Source organism: Octopus bimaculoides, chromosome Z, assembly GCF_046866305.1.
Source record: "Octopus bimaculoides isolate indiv1 chromosome Z, ASM4686630v1, whole genome shotgun sequence".
NCBI classification, from domain to species: domain Eukaryota; kingdom Metazoa; phylum Mollusca; class Cephalopoda; order Octopoda; family Octopodidae; genus Octopus; species Octopus bimaculoides.
Window position 1 is genome coordinate 33,365,666 of NC_142944.1, and position 13,819 is coordinate 33,379,484.

At 34.1% G+C, this 13,819-nt stretch overlaps 1 protein-coding gene across 3 annotated transcripts in view; it reads left to right on the forward strand.

Moving 5' to 3' along the window:
* The window catches only part of LOC106874411 (putative lipid scramblase CLPTM1), a 64,343-nt gene extending 50,790 nt beyond the window's left edge, over positions 1 to 13,553 (forward strand). For all 3 annotated transcript variants that reach the window (XM_089365162.1, XM_089365161.1, XM_014922136.3), the window contains 5 exons: positions 2,169 to 2,359; positions 2,998 to 3,090; positions 3,303 to 3,438; positions 5,660 to 5,827; positions 12,892 to 13,553. In XM_089365162.1, the coding sequence (XP_089221288.1) occupies positions 2,169 to 2,359; positions 2,998 to 3,090; positions 3,303 to 3,438; positions 5,660 to 5,827; positions 12,892 to 13,094 (791 nt within the window). In that variant the 3' untranslated portion in view covers positions 13,095 to 13,553. The remainder of the gene's footprint in view (positions 1 to 2,168; positions 2,360 to 2,997; positions 3,091 to 3,302; positions 3,439 to 5,659; positions 5,828 to 12,891) is intronic.
* The last annotated feature ends 266 nt before the right edge of the window (positions 13,554 to 13,819 follow it).

A 13,819-nucleotide genomic window follows, 5' to 3' on the forward strand; every position in this document is an offset into this window, starting at 1 on the left:
AATTTCCTCTGAGAGAAAAATAAAACTACATATAATAGTTAGGAAACATCATTATATATATGTGTTTCTTAACTTTTGAGAACCAGGTGCACTTAGAGATATTGATAACAAGTCCTACCACATGATAGAACTCATAGCATTGATTGAGGCTCGGGAGACTAGTACCATGTTATATATGCACACACACACACACAGGTGTGTCACTTTCATATAAGCATTGTCCCTTGTTTCCAATCTTCTGTGCAAACAAGTATAGTCATGGGGAATATTACCTCACTTGGAAATGTGAGGGTTGGTGACAGGAAGGGCACCTGGCTGTATGGAATCTGCCTCGACATATCCTGTCTTTGAACAAAGTTGTGTTTTTTTTGGGTTTTTTACAGCTAGATACCACTAACCGTCACCTGTTTCTAAGTAAGGTGACATTTCCCCATGAAAGAAGCCAACAGATTCCACTTGTATAATAGTGGCACTTGTTTATAACTATCCCATGTCAAGAAAGGAGGCACACACATAAACATCTGTATATACACACACAAATAACAAATATACGTACTTAACAAGTTTCTTTCAGTTTTAGTCTACTAAATCCACTCAAAGCTTTGGTCAGCCCAGAGCTATAAAAGAAGGCACTTGCCCCAAGATGCAGACTGAACCTACAACCATGTGGTTGGGAAGTAAACTTCTTAACTGCACAGTTGCACCTGCAATTACAGGGTTAATGAAACTAGATCCTCTTTTTTGTATGTATTCCCATATTGTTATTTATATCCCTGTCATTAAATTCCTAAATATTTTAAAACTATATTTATTTAATTGAAAATACCGTAAAAACTCATGTAATTTACGCATGTGATTTTCAGGATAAAAATTGTTAAAAAAAACCTTCTACTCGTGTAAAATTCACACCCCAAAATTTTCAGGATTGCCAATATGGCCAGAAGGAAAAGGTTTTCAATTTAGTTGTATTTAGCATAATTTCACTTACTTATGATTAGATTTTATTAAATTTTTATTAAATAAGAATAATTTCTGTTTAACATGTATCATATTGAAAGCTATTAAATTACAAAGTATTTGTGTTGTTTATAATAAACTTTATTTTACATTTCTTGCCCGCAAAAGATTATGTCTGATCTTTAGCATACTTCTCTAAGTCTTCTCAAATCACGATCACAGGAAAAGTTGTTGATAATTCTTATCAACAAAAACAAAGCTGATAAATATGCACCAGTGTTGCAAAATAAGTTTATTTAATTACCAATAAACATCAGCTTGGATGATACTTTACTCAACCGACAGAGGAAGGTGACCGATCAAACTGATTATGTAAACAGCTTTGCAAGTTAAACTCGGTGTTTATTGAACAAGAGAGGTGTGAAATTTAAGAAGCAACTTGTTAGAATATACACGTCTGTGAGGAGACATAAACAAGAATAGCAAAAATCTACTATACCAAAAGAATGGGTAATACATACATTACAAGTGTTCTATGAAGAGAACATAAGATTGCTGCATAATTCAACATGAATGTGAAACGACATTAAACATCGTATAAGGTAAATTAAGGTTTCTGTAGGAACGCTATGTCATATTCACTTAGTGAATTTACATGCGCAAAGATGAATTATGTTGTTGTCAACGTTAGATACAGTAAGAGCTGGTAGCAGTGATATCGGTGGTGATGAATTTCATTGTGTCGTAATGTGGAGAAAGCGAGAAAATAGCTTCCTGATGCAAATGCAAACTAGACTCCCCAAGTGGAGAAAAACTGATCTATTTAAGGAAATTGCTGGGCTCCATTGTGATAGGTAGAAACTCCAAGCAGTGTAAAATATGGCCCAGACTATGATTACCAGCATGAATGTCAAACTTCAAAAGTAGTTAACCATTTTCTGGTTTTAGTAAATTTATACAGAAAAAGTAAGCATTATACAATCCAGCATAAATAAAAGTCAACTTCATTATATTTTTTTCTGTAAAAACCTATTTCTACATTAAATGAGCCACCTTCCTGTATGTCATTTTTCAACAAAAAAAATTTCTGAAACAATTCTGGAAATGATCTACTCATGTAATTTACACAAACCCTAAAATTTTTTTTTGTTTTTGTGAAAAAAGTGCGTAAATAACATGGCTTTTTATGATATATCTATTTACTTTTTCAGATATTCAGTTTTGGAAAAGTAGAAAATCTTTAGAAGGACTTTCGGTTCGATCGGTTTTCTTCAATGTGTTCCAGTCCGTAGTTGTGGTTCTCTATGTGTTAGACAATGAAACTAACCCAATAGTGAAAATAAGTGTCATTATTGGACTAGCAATAGAAATATGGAAAATTCAAAAAGTTGTTGATATATCGGTAAGTAATCTCACAATTTTCTAGAAATTGAAACTTTTTTTTTTGTAGTGGTGGAGAGTTGTTGCAATATGTAAATTTCAAATTTTAATTAAGTTTTACAAATGTTCAAACATTCTTAATATTTTTGAACATCAAAGTAGTAATATGTATATAATGCTAACTGCCTGTTTGTTTGTGAAAGGTAAATTATCAAGCTGTAAAAGCATTTGTTCTATTAATGTTAACCTGTTTGGTACCATATTTCTACCAATATTCTCAGACTATGTTCCAATTGAGTTTGAAAATTATAAAGAATTTAGTAAAATAGCTATTATCACATTAAAAAAAAATTTTTTTTTTTTTTTTTTTTTTTTTTTTTACATAAATTGACATGAAAATTTGAAGGAAGGTTTTACTGTAGATAACTCAAAAACAAAGTTTCTATCATAGATCTAGAGACAATCTCAGATGAGATGTCATCAAAAGAAGTAAATGCCCATATTTGCAAAAGAAAGCCATATCATTCAAGCTTGAGAAAAATAGATAAACAGGTTTAAATGGTTGGTGAAGAAGGGAGAAAAAACTGATGTAAATTTATATTTTTGTTTTTGTTTAAATGTAAAATAAGCAACAATGTTCTTTGTTCCATTTATTTCCAGCTTGACCGTGAAAACAAAATGTTGGGTTTCATTCCCAGACCAATATTTAAAGAAAAATCAACATATAAATCAGTAACTAAACAATATGATTTGGTGAGTGTCTTTGCATCATCATTATCATCATCATCATCATCATTATCACCATTTTAATGTCTATGTTGACATGGGTTGGATTGCAACCACTTTGAATAGTGAATTGTTGAATTGTTGTTCCTCCTTCTAAATAATTATTCTATAGCAACATAGTAATTATTTTTCTTTTTATCAAAAGGTATAATAAACTTCTTTTTTTTCTTTAATTCCAGGTGGCTTTCAAGTATTTATCATGGTGTTTGTTTCCTTTGTTAGTAATGTATTCTATCTACTCATTAGTATATAATGAACATAAGGGATGGTATTCATTCTCATTAAGTATGTTGTATGGATTTTTGCTAACATTTGGTGAGTAATTTTTTAAATTTTATTATTATTTTTATTATTGTTATTATTATTATTGTGTCAAGCTGGCAGAATCATTAACCAGGCAAAATGCATAGCAGTATTTCATCTGTCTTCGTGTTCTGAATTCAAATTCAGCCGAGGTCAACTTTGCCTTTCATCTTTTTGGGGTTGATAAAATAAGTACCAGTCAAGAAGTACTGGGGTCAATATGATTGACTATCCCCTCCGCACATTCCAGGCCTTTTGCCTATAGTATAAAGGATTGTTGCTGTTGTTATTATCTGCAGATAATTTTTTAAATTACTTTGTCTTAATGTGGCTATCAATTTAAAGATACTTGATGACTAAATATGTGCCTGTGGTTTGAAACCTTGTTGGCAGTTTTTAGTTCTAACATTAAACTGTTCCTCTGCATTTAATCTGTGTTAGTGGTGTACATCTACATCCTAACATACTGTTTGAGATGAATTAATGTATTGATGTTGCAAATGTGGTTTGTTTGTATTTATATTTGTACTGAGTGAAAGACATAATAATTTCTGTGTGGTGGTAGTCAGTAGTAAAGTTCTGGGTTGTTGTTAGCCCCATCTATGACTTCTAGACTAGTCTAGCCATGACCATCAGTATAAAAATACTTACTTCAACAATTTATATCATCATAGGCACAGGCATGGGCTGTGTGGTAAGAAGTTTGCTTCCCAACCACATGTTCTGGTTTCAATTCCACTGTGTGGCACCTTGGGCAAGCCAACCAAAGCCTTGTGAATGGGTTTAGTAGACAGAAATGGAAAGAAGCCCTGTCCCCCACCACTGATTGACAACTGGTGTTCATGTGTTTACATCCCATAAAAGAGAGCAATAGAATAACTACCAGGCTTTACAAAAGAAAATTATTAGTTCTTTGAGTCAATTTGTTTAACTAAAATTCTTCAAGGTGGTGCCCCAGCATGAAAACAGTAAAACATAAAAGATTTGATAAAAGGCCTGTTTCTGGAGAGTAAAATTGAAAAGTGTAGTTAACATGTAATGGTTGCCAACTTCATCGTTGTGTCAGTGGTTCCAGATGGTAGTGCTATTGTTGTTTAACATAAGTTAATCTTGACTGAGTAGATCAAAGGTGCCTCAACGATGACTATCCCATCCATTACATTGTCCTATATATATAGGAAGATTGTAATTTAACCCATTAGCATTCAAATACTATACAATCACACCATAAAAATCTCAAAAGCTACAAGATAATGAATGATTAATTCTAAACAATGTGAATGAAAAGCATTAGCATTCAAATTATTCTGTTAAATGTAATGCTTTCATTCACATTGTTTAGAATTAATCATTCATTATTTTGTAGCTTTTGAGATTTTTATGATGTGATTGTATAGTATTAGAATGATATTGTACAGTAGGTATGAAAGGCTGGAACTGGTCAGTTTGAGTATAAAATAGATAGAATATATTGGCCTGATATGGCTGTTTAAATGCTAAAGGATTAAGGACAGTTTGGTTTCTCTTTCTAGCAAGTCTGTAGATGATCGTTCATTTGCTCTACTCCTAGGTGTGCTGGTGGTTATTAAGTAGTATTGAGCATTAATAAATGTACAATAGTTATTTTTCGTGTGACCTACATAGCCAAATTTCTGTAATTATTAATTTAACATTTAGTACATCCTATGTTGAACATCTTAGCTCTATCTGTAGTGTTTAACAAGCTGTTAAAAAAATCTTGAGCCTGAGCAAATAACTACACTAAAGTGTAAGAGTCATCAATCATCTAGCTGAACCTGTTGACATCATTATGAAAACCAATGAGAATTTAAATATGCTTTGTTAATAACACTATCAGTAACCAATCAGAAGATTCTAATTTGTTTACACTTTTACAAAATAAAATTAGGTTTCTGTAACCTATATCTTTGAAATATTGAACAAATGCTTTTTGACCACTGCCATCTTTTAAAATCTCCCTCTTTTTTTTTTTTTTTTTTTTTTTTCATCCATTTGAACCTATTGATTTATTTTATATTTTATATTCTCTCATATTACACTATTTTTTTAAGTAAATTTCCATACAGTTATCTCCATTTTAATATTGGCAGTTTTTTTGTCTGTTTCCCTTTTTCAAATGAATTAATGTTACAATAGCAATTCTTCTATTCTATTGTAAAATTGTTACTTTATTTTTGTTTTTCATTTTTTTCTCTTTTTTTTCCTTTTACAGGGTTCATTATGATGACACCACAGTTGTTCATCAACTATAAGATGAAATCAGTTGCACATCTTCCATGGCGTATGCTAACTTACAAAGCATTAAATACATTTATTGATGACATATTTGCATTTGTTATCAAAATGCCAACACTGTACCGGTTGGGCTGTTTTAGGGACGGTATGTAGATTTACCTAATTCTTGATTTTATTTTGTTTCATCTTGAGAGCCAATCTGCTTATTTTTCAGCACAGTTTCTTTTTTAAAGAGTACACTTCATTTTGATTGAGTTTCATTCTGTTTGTGTTTTACACATTTCAACTGAATTTTATTAAAAGGTTTCCTTTAGATGAGTTTTGACATTTTACATAGTATAAGAAGCTGTTGATAATTATATGGCAAGGGATTTAATATGAAATCAGGTGCACCACTGGTAGTATAGGTATCTCAAATAAGACCCTTTGCTGGTAACAGAATATTGAAAGCTACATGTTTAACTGTCTATGAACCACTTGGGTTATATAATTATTGTAACAATTAATGTTTAATATGGCTGCAGAGAGTCTTATGTTCTAAGTTCAAATTCTGTTTGATTTGTCTTTCATCCTTTCAGGTTCGATAAAAAAAAGTACTAGCTGAGTATTGGGAGGGTCGATGTATTCACCACCACCACCACCACCCCCAAAAAATTGCTGGTCTTGTGCCAAAAAAGTACTAGTCTGGGGAGGAAGAATTCAAAACTGTTTTGAGTGTGGAATTTGGAAATGAGATGTATTATGCACAGTGGAGATATAAGTTCAGAAGGCAAGATTATAGTTGTAAAGGTAGACAGAATAATGGGGCATAGCTTCACTGTATGTAGAAGGTTGGGAACAGCTTTTATGTAGTGTTTCCTTAATAGTTTATTGTTTACAAGATCTCATCTTACTCTTAGTAGTGGCTACATTGAATGAGTCATGGGGTTCAAAATTGAACTACAATTCAATTTTCATTAAGAAATGAAATCCCACAATCAAATATTTACAAATATTGATAAACCAGGGAAATTTTCAATGTAGTAAAATACAACATTGCTGAAAAAATATGTTTTGTGAGAACTGCAACAACATTTTAGCACCTCACACCCTTATAGCTAAGTTGTAGTACTGGTTCATTGCCTTGTGGAATTAGTGTGTAAATTATTATTCCATTTGTCTGGCTCCATTCCCTTCTGCCTGCTACTACAAATTGTTTCCCTTCAGAGATTTGTTCAATCCATATCATAAAGCCTAACAACAATCTTCAACACACGTGTGTGTGTGTTCCTTTCTGTTGAAGAGCATAGGCTCACAACGTAAGAGACTTTCTCACCTTCCTGAGTGTCAAACTAATACACTTGCTTGTTGTTTATACACCTGTCTTCGTCTTTTGTTTTTCTATGAACTTCAGCTATATATATATATATATATATATATATATATATACACACAAATAAAGGCATGACATTGTAAGGATTTTTTGGATGATAACTCATGAGAAATAAGCATGTTTCTGATTAATTTTTGAAGCGTGGCTGTGTGGTAAGAAGCTTGCTTCTCAGCCACATAGTTCCAGGTTCAGTCCCACTGCATGGCACCTTGGGCAAGTATGTTCTACTGTAGCCTCAGGCCAACCAAATCCTTGAGTGGATCTGGTAGGCAGAAACTGAAAGAAGCCCATCGTGTGTGTGTATTTGTCCCCCACCATCACCACCTGACAACTGGTGTTGGCGTGTTTACATCCCCGTAACTTGGCAATTTTGCAAAAGAGACTAGTAGAATAAGTACTAGACTTAAAAAATGTCCTGGGGTCAATTTGTTCAGCTAAAATCTTTCAAGGCAGTGCTCCAGCATGGCCACACTCAAATGACAAATAAAAGAATATATATACACACACACATCATCATCATCATCATTTAATATCCACTTTCCATGCTGGCATGGGTTGGACAGTTTGATATGGAGCTGTTTGTTGTGGCATGGTTTCTATGGCTGGATGCCCTTCCTTACACCAACCACTTAACAGTGAGCTGGGTGTGTTTAAACTGCACCAGCATGGGTGCATCTACACAGCACTGGCACAGGCACTTGAAAGAACAAGCCTGTATGTGTGGAAGACAACAATTTTACTTAGATTGACACATCTTATCAAGAACAAGATTGCCACATCTCCCAGTCCTTTCTCACCACTTCATCTCATGTCTTCCTACATCTACCCCTTCCACAGGTACCCGCCGTTATTAAAGCTCGACACTTCTTTACTTGGCTGTCCTCATCCATATGCATTACATGACCAGAACAATGCAGTCTTCTCTCTTGCTCACATCTGATACCTCTTGTACCCAGTTTTCCTCTTAAATCATTTACACTCAGTCATACATACACACTGATATTACCCATCCAGTGGAGCATGTTAGCTCCACTGCATGGGTAATGTCAGTGTGCATGCACAGCAGAGTGTAAATGATTTACAAGGAAAACTGAATATGAGGCATCAAGTACATGTGTATGTGTATATATATATATGTGTGTGTGTAATATATATATCATCATTAACATTTAGCATTGACTTTCCATGTTTGCATGGGTACAATGGAATAATTTGTTTTCTACACACACCACTCATGGGGCATGGCTGGCCCAGGGCTATAGCAAAAGACACTTCCCCAAGGTGCTGCACAGTGGGACTGAACCTGAGACTACATTGTTTGGAAGTTTCTTAACTACACAGCTCCATCTGCACCTGTGATGTATATGTGTGTGTGTGTGTATCATTACTGTCATTGTTGAAATAACAATTACATACCAATGTTGGTTTTGTGGAACATCTTATTAAAGGCATTGTCAGTTTTCCAGGAGAGAATTCCTATACAGCTGCTTGTTTATTGACAAGTAATGAATACAGGTTATAGAATTGGTGAACTAAATCCTATTTCCTGTCTTAAATTGCCAAAATTAAAACTGCTTATGTTCTAGGATAAGGGGTCAAATTAAAGTGAATCCTTTGAAAAACCATTGGGCTGATGCTTTGTTTCAACACTAAGGCCAAATCTTTGCCTATTGCAAGAAACTTTGTTTGTAGTTCTTGGGGAGTATTCTCAATAGTTAGGTAACTTGTGGTGTGTAGAATAAATTGGGATTTGTCCTTCACAAAGATACGATAATGACTGCAATGGATTTGAGCTCCTGAATTGTATACCCACTCCCCTCTAGAACTAGATCTAATTGTATACTCACTCACTTCTAGAACTAGATCATATCTTACCTGTTGGATCTCTTTGTTGCAATCAAAGATTTCATTATGTCTCCACTGACAGCAATTCTTGAAATTAACATACTTCAGGAAAAAAATTTTTTGACAATATTCCTGCACCACTTAGATCCACTTACACCACATTCTGTCAATAATATCCATTAATTCTCCTCCGGGGACTTCGTTCCCCTCTAACCTCTGATACTGCTGTTTCCTTTCTATTACTCCCCACCAGTGTTATCTCTTCAGATAACCATCTTGTCATAACAGTAAATCAGTTCTCCCATCGTATTTCTCTCAACGCATCAATTTAAACTCAGCTTACATTATCATCCCCTGAGTTGTGAAGCTCGTTAGTCTTGTGAATATTACAAGGTAAACCTCACCAGTGATGGCCGATGCCACACAATAATATACACTCAGTACACTCTGTAAAGTGATTGATGTTAAGAAAGGCATCCAATCATAGAAACTGCCAAAACTGAGATGTCCAAGCAAGATGTGCTTTCTTGTCTCATCTCAGAAGACAATGACTCGGAATAAGATCTGACACAAACCATGATAGACTATTCAGTCCATGCTGTCATGGAAGCCATTATATTGTATATATGAGTGGGTGCTGAAAAGGTCCTTGCTTTGGGTAGAAGAAAATACAGGGGATCAGTTATGATTTTATTCAACATATTCCCCTTCTCAAATTCACAAACTTATTGCAGTCGTCCTTCAGTTTTTCTGAGTCCTGTAAAAGAACTCAGAAGATTAGGCCTTTTGTAATGCCCATAAAGCCAGGGACTTTTTGACACCCCCCCCCCCCCGTATATATGTGTGGTTGTGTGAGAGTATATAATTGTATGTTGTGTGTGTGTGTGTGTGTGTGTATATATATATATATATATATATATATAAATGTCATGTTATTGAAGGCTGTCTTTGGATCCACTTTTACTTCATTTCTGACAATATTTATTAATTCCCCTCCATTTAACTGAAGTTAAGTTTAACATTAAATTATATTATATGATTGGGGAGATTTTTTTTCCTGTCACATAAATGTAGACTTCAAAAGTGTTGTGGCAGACGCTCTCAGGTGAGAAGTGGGCTGGTCCATTACTAATAAATAGTGGACAGACTCAGTAAGTAGTATCAGTCAGCGAGGTATGCTGTTCAATGATATGATTCAAAATGGAATCATGTCATTGGACAGTTCCAGCTTCATGGCTGAAAAACAGCAAACTACGCAATCTAACAAGGAATAAAAGATTCAGCATGGTCATCAAAGCTGTTAAAAATAGCTTCTAAGTCTCCCTTAAATCTCTCTCTACTGTTTAAAAAAAAAAAGGAAGGTGCACTGAATAATGTGATTCTAGACAGACTGTGTTGAAATATAGATGGGATGGTCACAACTGGACCAAGAGTGTCAGCTTACATCCAAAATGTTTCAGTAGTCTTATCTTGAACTTGTTTCTTACATTTCTTAAACCTATTCTACTTGGTTATTTAGGGTAGGAGAATATCAGTGACACATTCAGATTAAACCACATCACCAGTAACAAAATGGATGTTGAACTGTGATAAGTCAAATGTTTCAACGAAATTGCCCATAATGCACTAAATACCATAACAGTCAGTTGTTAAAATCTCCAGGTCAGCTTAAATTAAACTGGCCTATGATCAGAAGTATTCCAGCTATGACCATCACATCTTTTATTAAGACAGTAGATGTGATTTGAGAGAGAGAGAGAGATGACTGTTGTTTCTAGCAGATCAAGCAATTATGTAGAAGCTCCTTCGTTTGCTCATACATACTTGTGTATATACACACACATATAAGGCAGAGGATGTGAATTTAGGAAGATTTGGCTGCTATTTTTAACAAGTCAAGTAACCACATAGATCCTTCATTGTTTTCAGAATATTTCACCCTTCCCTTTGCATTCTGAGTACTAATGCCACAAAGATCAGTCCTATTTTTCATGTCTCCAAGTTCAATAAAGCATGTAGCAGCTATGTACTAGAGTCATTGATTTCGTGCCCTTGTGCCAATTTAAAAACCATTAGTGTGGTTGCTTTATTTAAGCCTTTAGTTTTGCTGTCATATTTCTGGCAGTAATTACACTATATAACTTACTTTTTTTTTGTCTTTGGTTAGTAAGTGTTATTTCCTATTTGCTTTTATTTAGATATCAAAGGAAATGATTACTATTCCCTTCAATCTTTACTTTTGTGACCTAGATATCAATGTTTTGAGAGGGGCCTATTTCTATTACATTTCAGATAGATTCAGCACTAAGTTGCTGAAGTAGAAATATCATTAGAACAAATATTTTGCACAATACCACAGATTTACTTGTCAGTTACTTGACTTTAAATACATGAGCATGTTGCTTAGTGGCTGACTATGTGTGCATTTCTGATCATGAGCAGGAATAGTGGGGGAGCATCATAGCCATGTGTTGAGAGGAATTCTTTAGGGTTTGAATAAATGTAACAAAAGCAAAGTTTGAAGGAAATGTTAGCCATTTTTCATACTTTCTAAGTGGTAAGCAAATAGGAAATAACAGTTGCTACCCAAGGACAAAAATCATGTAGCACAGTGTTCTTAGTGGACATTTCTTTTACTGTAGTTTGGCCTTGTAGTGCTAAAGTTGTAGCTATCTGGAGGTGAGTGTTTTATTTTTTATTAAGACATTGCAAGTGAGAGGTATTAGCTGTCTCAACAAATTGCTACTTTTTGTGATGTTACTATTTATTAGCTTGAGTGGAGAGAAAAAAACCGTCACACTAATTGCTCAAATTATTGGAAATAGCAGCCAAATCACCCTTGAACCAATAAAATGGAAAATGCATTAAGGAATGTAAACTGGGGAACACTGTTCCTAGAAAAAGATGGAATGATCATAGCTCTTTGGCCATGGGGCCTGCTTCATTAGAATTATTCATAGGATTTAAATAGCCAGCAAATAAAATCATTTTGAGGTGAATAAATCTGAAGTTATTCCAGCATTGGTGAGTTTAACAGCATGAAGTTTGTCGATAAACCTAGTCAATGTATTCAGAGAAATTTTATAACATAGGCGCAAGTGTGGCTGCATGGTAAGAAGCTTGCTTCCCAGCAACATGGTTCCAGGGTCAGGCTCACTGCATGGCAATTTGAGCAAGTAGGTAAGTGCCTTCTACTATAGCCTTAGGTCAACCAAAGTTTTCTGAGTGGATTTGGTAAACGGGAACTGAAAGAAGCCCATCATATATAATGTATGTATATGTGTGTGTGTCTTTGTGTATGTCTCCCCAGCACCACTTTACTGGTATTGGGGTGTTTAGTACTAATCTTTAAAAAATATCAGTACTAGGGTCAGTTTACTATACTATAAATTCTTCAAGGCAGATACCCCAGCATGGCCGCAGTCTAATGACTGAAACAAGTGAAAGACTAAAAGATAAAACCTGCAAGAACACACACACACACTCTTAGCTTAACTTATCTTTTATCCTTTACTTGTTTAAGTCATTGGACTGCAGCTATGCTGGGGGTCAAACGAATTAACCCCAGTACTTATTTCATCTGGGGTTTTTTCTTTCTTTCTTTTTTTTTTTTTTTTTCAAACTACTAAGTTACAGGGTCATAAACAACAAACAATCACCAGTTGTCGAGCTGTGGTAGTGGTAGGGTTCAAGCACAAACACAGAGACATACACACATATCTAGAATGGTATTCTTCCATCTATCAAATCCACTCATAAAGCTTTTGTCAGCGCACAGTTGTAGTCGAGGACACTTTTCCCAAGATGCTATGCAGTAGGACTGAACCAAGAACCCATACAACTGGGAAGCGAAATTATTACCACACAGCCACATGTTCATCAAACCTAAACATTATTTTACACAAAGTAGTATTTAGCTTGTGATATTTAACTTAAATTTTCATTTTTTTTTTTTTTATTCTTCTTCACTCATCCTCCTCTTTTAATTTCAGACATAGTATTCTTCATTTACCTCTACCAACGTTATATCTATCGAGTGGATCCCCAGCGTCTGAATGAATTTGGAACCAGCCAAGAAATGCTTGAGCCTAATGGAACTGTGGCTTCAAGAGATGGTGAAACTGATTCTACAAGTCCTGATGAAGGAGCAGATGACAGCGCTATCAAATCAGATAAGGAAAAGAAAAATGACTGAGCTGCAGTAAGAACAATTTCAACACAAACCCAGAAAAGTTCCAATATATTGAATATATATTCCTACTATATAGCATGGATAGTGGCCAGAATGTCTGGAATGGCTTTGCATAGTGGTGTGTTGTGATTCTACAAATTGGTTAGATTTAACAATTGTTTAAAATTTTCTTCCCTCCCAACTCTCCTTTTATTCTCTATATGCCTCTCTTTCTTTCTCCTTCTTCAATCCTTATGTTCTTCAGAAAACACTGCTGACAAACTTTTTTTTAAACAAATTTTATTTATTTATTTTTAAATAAATTTTATGTCAGTATGTGGAGTTGTTGTCCTCAGACTCCCTTGTGAAGTGCTGTTTATTATTTATTTAGTTTTTTCTTTCTCTTATTTTTTTTTTATATTGCCAAATATCAAATTTCATAATTTTATCAAATGAAAAATAAAATTGATATTTAATACTAAATAGATTTTTTTTTTTCTCTATGTCAGGATGTGTGTGTTTTTGCATGTACCAATTAATAAGTTTGTAATTTTTGAATCTATCATTTTTTAAGTAAATTAATTACATTCTTTTTGTTGTTTTTTTTTCTTAAATGACATCATTTTTTTTTTTCTTTTGTTCTTGTTTTCAATTCACAAATGTTTTGTTGTTTACTTGTTACTAAGGACCAGTTTACAATTACTAACAGCATAACAAAACATTTAACACTTGTTCAACATCCAACATTC